Source organism: Trichomycterus rosablanca, chromosome 4 (assembly GCF_030014385.1).
Source record: "Trichomycterus rosablanca isolate fTriRos1 chromosome 4, fTriRos1.hap1, whole genome shotgun sequence".
NCBI classification, from domain to species: Eukaryota; Metazoa; Chordata; class Actinopteri; order Siluriformes; family Trichomycteridae; genus Trichomycterus; species Trichomycterus rosablanca.
The window spans coordinates 30,862,828-30,874,895 of NC_085991.1; the positions used below are offsets into that span (position 1 = coordinate 30,862,828).

The 12,068-nt window shown below is 39.0% G+C and overlaps 1 protein-coding gene across 1 annotated transcript in view; it reads right to left on the minus strand.

Moving 5' to 3' along the window:
* Positions 1-1,563: 1,563 nt before the first annotated feature.
* zanl (zonadhesin, like) overlaps positions 1,564-12,068 on the minus strand; it is a 51,149-nt gene continuing 40,644 nt past the window's right edge. The window contains exons 86-103 of the mRNA XM_062993563.1: positions 11,769-11,913; positions 10,659-10,900; positions 9,459-9,623; positions 9,167-9,294; positions 7,988-8,259; positions 7,625-7,833; positions 6,508-6,652; positions 5,917-6,164; positions 5,647-5,776; positions 5,342-5,543; positions 4,534-4,695; positions 4,234-4,364; positions 3,250-3,452; positions 3,003-3,138; positions 2,627-2,749; positions 2,394-2,484; positions 1,945-2,003; positions 1,564-1,846 (exon numbers count right to left, since the gene is read on the minus strand). Coding sequence (XP_062849633.1) covers positions 1,773-1,846; positions 1,945-2,003; positions 2,394-2,484; positions 2,627-2,749; positions 3,003-3,138; positions 3,250-3,452; positions 4,234-4,364; positions 4,534-4,695; positions 5,342-5,543; positions 5,647-5,776; positions 5,917-6,164; positions 6,508-6,652; positions 7,625-7,833; positions 7,988-8,259; positions 9,167-9,294; positions 9,459-9,623; positions 10,659-10,900; positions 11,769-11,913 — 2,865 coding nt within the window. The 3' untranslated portion in view covers positions 1,564-1,772. The remainder of the gene's footprint in view (positions 1,847-1,944; positions 2,004-2,393; positions 2,485-2,626; positions 2,750-3,002; positions 3,139-3,249; positions 3,453-4,233; positions 4,365-4,533; positions 4,696-5,341; positions 5,544-5,646; positions 5,777-5,916; positions 6,165-6,507; positions 6,653-7,624; positions 7,834-7,987; positions 8,260-9,166; positions 9,295-9,458; positions 9,624-10,658; positions 10,901-11,768; positions 11,914-12,068) is intronic.

Sequence of the window (12,068 nt, forward strand, 5' to 3'; positions counted from 1 at the left end):
CAGCTATTTAAAATAATTGAATTTCCTCTTTAAACCAGGTTTGGTATGTAAACTGACTTTTGCACTCAACTGTAAGTAGTGCTCTTAGTATTTTACGTAGTTTTTAGAGTTTTTTTAATTGTAGGAATGAAACTGGTACATTTAATCATATGGATTAGATCATTATGTAACAATTGTTTAAATTCATCTAAGCACTTTATTGCAGTTTCTTTAACTTATTGTTTGTTCTGTTTTTATTTTATTTTTAAGTGGTCTGACCTTATTTGTTTTTGTGGATTTTGGTTGTCAACCCTGTTATTTAAAGTGTTTAAATCACAAAATGTGTTTAAAGTTTGTAAAAATGTGACATTCATGACATGTTGTGGTACTGATCCTGAAGACTGAATAAATAGATTTGGCCATTGTGGATGCACTTTCTTATCAAAATAACTTACATGTTATATATGTACAGTGGTGTTAAAAAAAATAGCAGTCCAACACCATTAACCTGATAAATCACTGTTTTTAGTAGAAATGCTATTTCTACATAGCAGAACGTTTACTTGAAAGTGTAGTAGAGTAATGAAAACAAAACAAACCCAACAATTAGGACATGCATGCCGCTCATTCTGAGTAATTGAAGCATTGATTGAAAGGGGGTTGTTCAAAATAAAAGCAGCGAGGAGTTCAATTGGTGAAATCATTCATTCTGCAGAAGAACGGGTGTCAATTTTGGCCCTTATTTAAGGTAGGAGGGGGGCAAATGTTGCACAGGTTGGTCATAGCACATTTCCTTCTGAAATACAGGGTAAAATGGGTTCCAGACATTGTTCTGATGAACAGCGTACTTTGATTAAAAAGTTGATTGTAGAGGGAAAAAACATACAGAGAAGTGCAGCAAATGATAGGCTCAGCTAAAATGATCTTAAATGCCTTGAAGTGAAAACCAAAACCTGAAAGACGCGGAAGGAAGCGTCAAACTACTTTTAGAATGGATCGAAGAATAGCCAAAATGGCAAATACTCAGCCAATGATCACCTCCAGAAAGATCAAGGAACATCTGAAGTTACCAGTGAGTACAGAAGATGATTAAGTGAAGCCAATTTACCAGCAAGAACTCCTTGCAAAGTCCCGTTGTTAAGAAAAAGACGTCCTGAATGGGTTCAGATTTGCCAAGGAACACATTGACTGTTCCAAAGAGAAATGGCTCAACATTTTGTGGACTGGTAAAAGCAAAATTGTTCTTTTTGGGTCTAGTGGTTGTAGACAGTATGTCAGACTACAATGTAGTCTAATCATCCTGGACTGGAATACCTGTTCAGAGGTGCCAGAAGTTGGTCGACTCCATGCAACACAGATCTCGGAAACAATTGTTATGCCACTAAATATTAGTTCATTAATTTAAAGTAAAGTGAAAACATAACTAAAACAACACAAACTGGCTAAATTTTGTTAATGTTTTGATTTAGAATTGAAGGTGTAATAGTTTCAGTGCATTTGGATTTATGGAAATAAAAGTTATTATAATGATTTTGTGCTTTATTCACTTTTTTAAAATCACTGCTATTTTTTTGAACAACACTGTATATTCAGTTATTTTATTATTGCAGGCTATACAGATGTTACATTATTGCATGTTTCACCAACAATCACAGTAAAGTTTACAAATAAGTTACTAAACTAAGTTACAAACTAAATGTTACTAAACAGAAATATTCACAATTAAATTGTGCTAATTGTTGAGCATTGCGGTCAATATTTAATAAATACAAAAATTAAGTAATGTCTGCACTTCAGAACTTCGATGATGTTATCACAGAGCTGTCTGCACTCTTCTTACGGCCATCCAGATTTTCATATGGGTGATCTGACAAAGAAATATGAGCTTAATTAATTACAAGATGAAAGAAAGTTTATAGATTAGTAATAGATATAGATAAGTTCTCTGAAACACTTAACTCATACCTTTTGATTTCATTGGTAAGCTGTGAGTGCTAGAAGTGTCATAACTATCTTTCCTTTGCCTGAGGAGAGAAAATAGTTTTAGAATTTTAAATTTCACAAAAAACAACATATTAAATGTGACTTCATGGTCGTTGTTGTGCTGAGTCAGACTCAACTCTCTGTTTGATCACTGAATTACACAGTTGTTTCAAGCTCTTGAGTATAACTAAACATTTTGGTCATTATAAGTTACATTATGATTAGAATACTTAGTGCCCCATACTATCAATAATGCAATGTGAATAAGCATTTAAAATGGGTGGCACTGAGGGAAAATTGGAAGTGGAAAATGGACATGGTGATGAAAGACTCATCAATAGAAAATAATATTGCTATGCAATTGACGTTATTAAATGTGCAAGGTATGAAGATATTTTACCCCAAGTAAAGGCTTCTAGTTTTGGACATACCTTGATTTCTTGCAGGCACACACAATTGTAGTGATGATGATGATGATGGCCAGTGGTACTAACACTCCAATCAAAATAATTGTTGACTGATCTGTTAAAACAGTAAGACAGCATAAATGTCACTTCTTTAAGAATTTCTGAAAGAATCATAAAACACCCATTTTATTTATTTTCTCCTAAAATAACATTGATCCCAAATTCACCATTATTTGAAGAAAAAGAGTGTTGGTTACCTAGACCTTTCTTCTCACAATGAATTCCTTTAAAGCCATCTGGACATATGCAGGTGTAACTGACATTTGCTGATTCAACACAGGTACCACCATTCTGGCATGGTGAACTTGAGCATGGGCCAACTGTAAAAAAAAACAAAAAAAAACACCCAGAACATTAGATTTAAAAAGCATATTCTTATTCTGTTTTAATAAAAACAAAACAAATTTACCTAAACCTAAAATGTATGGCTCTAACATAGTTTCAGGTACATTTACATTCTTGGCATTTAGCAGACACCTTCTGATTACTAGTTCAGTACCTTAACCGCTAGGCTACAACTGCCTTATGGGTATTTATAGTATATTGTCTGTGTTTTAAATCAGGAGCACTTACAGTCATAGCAGTCTCGTTTGGTGGAATAGATGGTACAGACTTGTTTATCTGTGCAGCCTTTAGGTTGACAAACAGCACCAGTGGCGGTACATTCACAAGTCTGAGCACAGTCCTCTGTCACAAACGTCTCCTTTAACTGTGTATGCACGTAGAGAAAGAATATATTAAAAAAATAACATACTTTAAACTGCTGATAATAACTCATACTGTATAACAGATACACATCTACTCATAACTGGAGACTCACGGTGTAGTAGCGCCCCAAATATGTGCATCCACACTTGCTGAAAGGAACACATGCGTCTTCACTCAGAGTAAATCCAGGATTGCACTGACAACCCTCTAAACATGTTGTCTGCTCACATTCTGAAGGCGCTGCTAAGTCTGCACATGACGCCGGGCATGCAGTCATACAGGAAGTGTAGCTACTGTTGGCACCACATGGCAATGCTAAACAAAAAAAAACATATAGAAAGGTATTTCATTCATTCATTCATTTTTACTAACCAAATTTTCCTGTTTAGGGTTGTGGTGGATCTGGTGTCCCTACATTTCCAGAAAGCAGGTACATGGTGTTAAATAAAGGCAGGGCAGTAAACACACATTAACTTAGTTAACCTGAGAGGATTTTATAGCAGCCTATCCATCTAATGTGTCTGGGAGTTGGGAGATGTGGAAACTTCCTACAGTTAGAGAGCAGAGGAAAGAATAAAATGCAGGTCCTTGATGTGCAGCACCCACTCACCTATTTGTTGTCTGAGATTGCACTGGCCATCAACCAAAGAGGGGATACTGAATGGGAATTTAAGTGTGTGCCCATACAATCAAAAGAGCATTTATGAAGTCAGGCACTGAAGTGCCAATGCATCCCAATGGTGTTCAGTGGGATTAGTGTCAGGGCTCCTTACCAAACTCATCAAACCTTGTCTTAATAGACTTTGCTTTGTGCACTGGGAAACAGTTATGCTGGAAAATAACTACTCAAAACTGTTGCCACCAAGTTGAAAGCATATAATTTCTTGATTATATGATTATAAACGCATGTTAGCAATGGGTGTGGCTGAAACAATAATTAGGAATGTGTTAATATGTTTGGCTATATAGTGTAGATGTGTTAATTTGGTGGCTAGAAGATAAAATAAAATAAAAAAATCCAGCAATGCTGCTGTTTCTCCTATACTGCACATAGCACACAAACGTGTGTAAGTGTTTATGTGTGTGTGGCACGTACAACACTCCAGTTGTGTTCTCCAAGGGCCTAACGTAACACCCTGTTCCTGACAGGCCATGGCGTAAACAGCATAACTCTGACAGCGCAGCGTGGGATTGCTCTGCTCTGCACACAGGTCGAATACACAGTCCCTGCAAAATAAACACGCATACACAAGCACACACTGTCAGAGAACTGTATGCTCTCCAGTGTTTTTTTAAAGACTAAGATATTTACACACCACCATGCTCCTAATCAGCTGAACTTGTACGGCTCATAAATGTTTTATACTGACAGAGCTTATTATATTAGTGTACTCACTCCTGGAACACATCAGTAGGAATAGTGGCATGGCAGGCAGCAAAAGGTCCTGTAGGGTCACTCAAAGCTCCACACTGATTCTTCCCATTGAGCTCAACCAGCTGTTCCTCTGAGCAGCCGTCAGTCTCGAAGCCTGAATCTAGGTCCTCTCTCACATCCCTCCTGTGAAAGAGAATGAAATAAGAGTTTCTGCATGTGAGTGTGGAATACAGAAAAAAGTGCTCAAAACAAACCTAGATTCATCTGCAGTGTATTTGTCACTATACAGAGAACAGCCAGACATGGTTTTAACATGAAAACGGATGTGAAACCTAAATTAGTCTTTTGTTGTTGGGAGATGTTTTTCTGCTAGATGTGGTTGTTATTACAGTTACTGTAACATTTCTTCCATATTAAACCAGTCTGACCATTTTTGCACATTTCTCTTATCAACAAGGCATTTCTAGCTATAAAACTGCATCTCCCTGGATAGTTTTTGTTTAAAAAAAACTGTTGTGCATTGACAACCCAGGAGATCAGCAGTTTTCAATATGTTCCAACCAACTCATTTATTCACCCTTAAGAAACAGGTGTAGCTATAATATAAGAACTTAACAATTAGAAAGGGTGTCTACATACTTTTGGCCATACAATTTATGTGTTCCGGAAATCAGTAAAACCTCAAAACCCCCATGGCAAACATGTATCTTACAAGTTTTTAATGATTACTCTGTAGACTGTGTTACATGCCCTTTGGGCATGGGGTGCAATGTGTTCACCAGGTAAAAACATCTGTGACTAATTACCTGTCTGGCAGTGTTTCACTCACCTGTGCAGGCGGTTGAGTCGGGGCAAGTCTGAGGTTTGGAACTCCTCCCCCTGTCTGTCAGTCACTCTCCAGCTGTCTCCAAACTCGTTGAGGTTGCGGGTGATAGTGCCATCTGGCTTAACATAGTCGTTATTGGATTTATCATCATAGTTTCCACACAGGCCACGCACGTGTGCCTTGTAGGTGCTCGGCAGAATCACCTCTGTCAAGGAAGAAAGGGATTAATGCTGACATTGCATGTATAGATGTGACTTGATGGACATGTGTAGCCTACATAGCTACACAGCGTTTGTGTTCACACTCACCCCCTGCCATGTTGCCGTCAAAGCGCACAGTGAGCCCGAAGTCAGTTGAGAGCTGAAGGTAGCGGGAGCTGAAGGTAATTTTAATACCCTCTTTAGGACTCAGAGGAGGGGACACTCGTTCACCATTAACCTGAAAATGAGAAACCCACATAACTACATAACAACATAACTAATAAATGTAACAAGTTTTTTTTAACTAGTTTTTATTTGTTTTAATTGTGCATTTTGTCCCATTAGCCCATTGTTAAAAATATCCTTAAATGTTCTTACCAGTAAACCTTTCTTTTGTAGCATGTGAACACTGACACCATACACATCCACATACATCTCATGCAGGAAGGAGATGCGGTTGTTGCCACCTCTGCGGGCATTCTTACCCCTTACAGTAAGAGGTGTCAGGTAGCTTGGTAGATCATGGTCCTTGGTTAGTATGTATGTGTATGGGCCCTGGTAGTGGTGGTTGAATTTGTCAAAAGTACGGTAATGTGGATCTCCAGAAATTGTGCACTTGTCAAAACCTTTAAATATGAATAGGAAGCAAAAAGCATTTGCTTATTAAAATGCATTTTGGAGGAATTAATCATTGATGTATTTAGCCATTTTATTTTAGTAACTGCATCTTTCTGCTTATGGTCATTGCATGTAAACACAATGAGCATGAGCATACACTGCTTTCTCACTAAGACATAGGGACAATTAGGATTAGCCAGTCACCTAAGACTATTTTATTGGATGGTGAAGGAAACCCCCCATGACCCTCACTAGTGGTTGGGGAAAAAAAGAATGGAATGCATCTGATATAACCAAAGCAAAAATGAAAGGCAAACAATGATAGGAAGGTTCCTAATAGTTATGACGTACGTTCAGGTTTGCAGTAACGTTCGCCGTCTTTGTCCACTGCACAGACCGAGTTGGAGCCGCACTGGAAGTTCTTGCAGGACAACGCTCCTCCTAAACTGCATGTGCACTTCTGCTCACAGTGTTCTGTCACCCAGGAGTCTCCAACCTGTAACACAACGGAATTTGTCAGCCTCTGTCGGTCATTATTTAATTAAAAGGGAACCTAATAGGACTGAGCGGTGGGCCATTCTTAGCAATGCATTGACACTAAGCTGGCCAGAAGTATTTGGACACCTGGCAATTAGCTTGCTGCACATTCCTATTAAAAAAAACAATGATATTAAAATAGAGTGAACTTTATGTGATCTTATCAGCTAAAGCAACAATCCTCTGAGAAAGCTGTATGGCTATGGCTTGATGTTCCATTTCATTCCAAAGCTGTTCAGTGGGGCTGAGGTCAGGGCTTTGTGCAGGCCACTGGAGTTTATTTAAACCAAGCTTTTTTTTAATGTCTTTATAAATCTTGCTTTGTGCACAGAGGCACAGTCATGCTGGAACAGAAAAGGGCCTTCCATAAAGTTGGAAGCATATAATTTCCTTTATTAATTGCTTTTACACCTGTTAGCAACTGTTGTGGCTGAAACATAAATTTAAATAGCAAAGGTGTCCCAAAAACAGCTGTCTAATAACTTGTTCACTTTAAGCTTAGAATGGATACAATATATTTTATCTTTATATTCATTCCAAATAATATTCACATAAAATTGTAAATAAAATGATACATGTTGTAGTATACAGGATGCGTGGGTGGCTCAGCGGTTTATTACACATGCCCTTTACTCCTGAGATCCAGGTTCGAAACTCTGTGCCTACACAGTATTTCTGCCTTGTGCCTTGTCTTTTGCAGTGGAACTGGACCTGTCGCAACCCTGACCAGGAATTCGGTAAAGAAAAATGAAATGAAAAAAATATATATATATTTATATATACTGTATTAGTTTTTATAAAGCACAGCAATGCATGCCATATTACAACTGACTCATATTATGAGAGTCTGAAACAGATCACTAATTATAGAGCTCAGTGTAAAAATATAAATTTAATACTGAGATACTGAAATGTGTCATGCACTACTTACTTCATGGTATTCTTTCTTGTTGTCTAAACATCCACAGCTGGAAAAGGGTACACACTTGTCATCGCTTAGCACAAAGCCTGCATTGCACTGGCAGCCTTCAACACAACTATTTGGCGGAAGGGGGCAGAAGATTGGGAACAGATCGGCACAGGTGGGTGGGCATGGGGGTGTGCATTCAGAGAAGTGGCTGTTTGGTGGGCATGGGAGAGCTGGAAGTAAATGCAAAAATGAGCAGCCTCTGTTACATATTCTTAATACAACATCCCTTTTACATGATTAAAAATGCATAAGCAAAATGACAGGACCCAATTTAGAACCCAATAAAGACAGATGTCATGCCCAAGCTTATTTTGATGTACTCACGACAGAAGGTAGTGTTCCTCCAGCTAATGGTGATGCCGGCACTCTGACAGGCCTGAGCATAGGCCTCCACATTGTTACACAGCGTAGACTGCATGCCATCATACTCGCACATGTCATAGATACAGTTCCCCAAGAAAGCCTCAGGAGGGATGAGCGAATGGCAGGGCTTGAAGCGGTCAGACAGAATGATGCTAGCACACTGGGCCTTGATGGCCTCCTCTTCCTCTACTGTGCAGTTGGGGTGGATGTCTGGACGTGTGTCTGGCTGGCATCTTTGAAGACAGCAATACAGAGAAGATTTACACATTCATGTTCATGTTTTACCGCTGCTTTATCTTGATCCAAGTTTACGGTGGGTCTGGTTTTTCTGGAATCACTGGGTGCAACACACCTCTGACAGAATGCCAATCCATCATGGGGTCTCGGCTATCCCCCCTCAGACATAGCCAATCATGTCTTTATAGCGTTAGTGGGCTAGCAGGAGTATCTTTCACAGGCACAGCTGCTACTTTTTCTTGTCTTACACTGGTTTAAATTTATCCACTCTATGAATAATTAATCCCTTTCTAGCCACCCTTAGATTTAGCTTTTTCGTATTTAATGCTTCTTTAAATAAAAAAAATGAAAGTTGAAGTTTTAAACTGTAATCTGAAGCAGATTTTAGTTTTAATGACATTCTGCATTTTTAGTATTGAGGGCGACACACAATACTGAGGACCTGGGTTGGATTGTGACCTCAATTCACTGTTTGTAATAAGTTTGTTATCCTTTGTGTGGGGTTTTTCACTAAATATGCATAAATAGGTGCTTCAAATGACTACTTTATAAATAAATTAGTATGTGTTGCTCTGCAAATAATATATGCACTGTATAGGGTTTATTGCCCCCTTGTGCCCAGTGTTTTGGGTTAGACCCTAGGCTGATTCTGCCAAACAGATCCATGGCATTGCTATAGACTTGCTCCCCTTTATGGACAGATCCCAATATTCTGGAAGGACTTTTTACAAGATTTTGAAGTGGGTGTATGGAAAGGAGCATTTGGTCAGGTACTGGTCGAAATTAACAATCCAATTCCAATTCCCCCATTAGTGTTCAGGGCAGTTGAGGTCAGGGGTCTGTGCAGACCACTTAAGTTTATTTACACCAAAGTTCTTGTAAAGGAATATGTCAGGCACTTACCCTGGGTCACTGTCACCTTCTGCCTTCCAGCTGTTGCCCAACTCAATTACATCTTTGGCTGGTTTGCCGTTTGGCATCAAATTGTCATCACTGGAGTCCCCATTGTAGTTACCACACATACCACACACCTACCAATAGCATAGGAGATAGAGAAAATTAGGATACAAACAACAGCCATTTTGATTTTACTCTAAAAGGATCATGATTATACTTTGAGTGAAGGAGCACTGAAGCCATATGAAGAAGCTATTGAGCTATATTTTTGTGTAATGTCATCAGCATGTTTTCATACCTTGTCAAAGTAATCTCCAGGTACAGTGATCACCACATGATGAACACCATCAAACTGGACGATTAGGCCAAAGTCAGTGGACACCACCATGTTGACTCCACTGGTGAACACTCTGGCCTTGGCTGGAGAAATGTCTAGGGGGGTACGGATCCTCAGCCCATCCAGCTAAAGGGAGCAAGAAAAGGGTAAATATGTATAACAATTAGCCGGTAAAGGTGTCCTGTGGAGTCTGGCATCAAAATGTTAGCAGCAGTTCCTTTAAGTCCTTTAAGTAGAAGGCGGGCCTCCATGGGTCTTTTTTGTCCAGCAAGATCTGGGGAATATACATTCAACACCATAAACTCTTTGTCATGTGTATTTAACTATTCCTGAACAATTTCCACAGTGTGGCAAGGCACCCCTGCCAGCTCACTTACTTCCCAAGGTGCATCCTGGTACAGTCTCTTTCCCAGGTAAGTGACACACATGCATAAGCACTCTGCCCAGTCTGCCTCATACACAGCAAGCTCCGATGCACTGTATGTTCTATCACCTTTCTATCATAGCCAGCTTAATTTTTTCAGCAATTTGTGCTACTTTAGCTCTTCTGTGGTTCAGACCAGATGGGCTGGCTCCCCATGATATGATTCTTGACCCTGTGGCCAGTTCACTTGTTGGTATTAAGCCTTGCATGCTGGGAGCACCCTACAAGACCAGTCATTTTGACATGCTCTGAACAATCCCATATCGCCATCACAATTTAGCCCTTGGTAAAGTTGCTCCTATATTTATACATATCCCTTTTCCTGATTCCAACACATCAACTTCAATAACTGACTGTTCACTTGCTGCCTAATATATCCTAACCCTCTGACAGATGCTGTTTGTGGTTTTGATGTTTAATGTGATCTTTCTTATCTATGAATGAATCCTAGATCTTTGTAACCAGGATAGTAATAGCTTAACTATAGTAATAGTTAAGGTTTTAAGTTACTTTGCTGGACATCACCTTGGTAACACCTTTTATAAGTATTGCCCTGGATACAACTGTATTATTGAATTTTATTTTGCTGTAATTGTACATTGCTGCTGAATATTTGTATGTTAATATGCAATGTGGTGAAATATACTGTAACATTGCATTTGTTCCATAAAATATAAAATATTTATTCATCTTAAACATTTACTTCTTTTTCTTTGCTTAATCCCTTGTGCTCTTACCATTATTCTCTTGCTCTTGCCAAGTGTGATGACACCTCCAGGCAGGTAGACAGTGACAGAGCGAACATAGGAGGCCTCAGGCTGACCACGCTCTTCGTTCTTGGCCACAATGGTAAAGGGGGTCACCATAGAGCTGTTGCATACATCTACCAATGTGTAGGTACACGTGCCCATGTAAGTGTGCATGATTCCATCAAAGGTGTAGTAATGAGGATCACCAGCTATGTGGCAAACTCCAAATCCTATACACACAGAGACACATACAGTTTAGGGTTTGTATTAACTAAGGATGGACTGCTTTCAGATTGCATAAAACAATCAAATATAGTGTGTCCTGTAGTAAATCAGTCTTCATCTTAACCTTATTGAACATCTGTGGTAAAACCCAGAATTGCTGTACACCATCATTAAACTTGAACAACTGAATGTTATAACTGTGAAATGTGGCTTAACCATGTACTAATAAGGGGATTGAATATTGTTTTTTGTTTTATATCTACATTACATTTACAGCATTTATCAGGTGCTTCTATACACTGAGTTTGTGTGGTGTAATGGTAGGAACCACACTGCTAGTAACCTCAGTGCCTGAGTTCCTAGAGTGTGTGCATAAGAATTGGTGGAATTGGCAATGACTAGATTAAGGGTTAAAATCCATGCCAACATTTGTTCTGTAAATAGAGCTTGTTGTAGCACCTCCACCTTGAGGTTCATAGTGTTGTGTGTTTTGGGGTTGGTATGTGGCTGGACAGCCTAGCCATTGGGAGGTGCACTTGTCAGTGCACTCTCACTTCCATTCCACGCATGGCATTACATAAACCTAGCCACTGCTGGGACACATATCAGTATTCCATAGTGCCCGTCCCAAGCTTGGATAAATAGGGGGCTAAAAAAATAATTAATTAATTTATCAGGAACTCCTATCCAGAATGACTTACAGATTTCCTTTCTCAAAAAACCTTTTCGTACTCTAGTATAATAAGATCCATCTAAGAACACAAATCCTCTGGGACAGCACTTAACTATACAAGTGAGTAAACAATTTTCTAAGCTACCAATGAAATATTATTATGTGCAAAATTGGATTTGTTTCAAAGAACAAGTGCTTACCTGTATCCACACAACCTAGCTGGCCTTCGTGGACCTTACACTCTTGTGCAGGGCTACACCTCCATGCCTCACATGTTACGTTGTTGAAAGGATTGCACACACAGCGTTCAGAGCAGTCATCTTTAGTAAACCAGCTTTCTCCTACCTGAAGACCACACACATGCAGATAATTACAATCTACAAACTACAAACTTCAGTTTGTGTATAAAAGTAACAATTAAAATTCACAGTAAAATTAAAAACAGTCCATCATCATTAGAGACAACACTAGAGACAACAGCAGAACCACTAACATGCCGT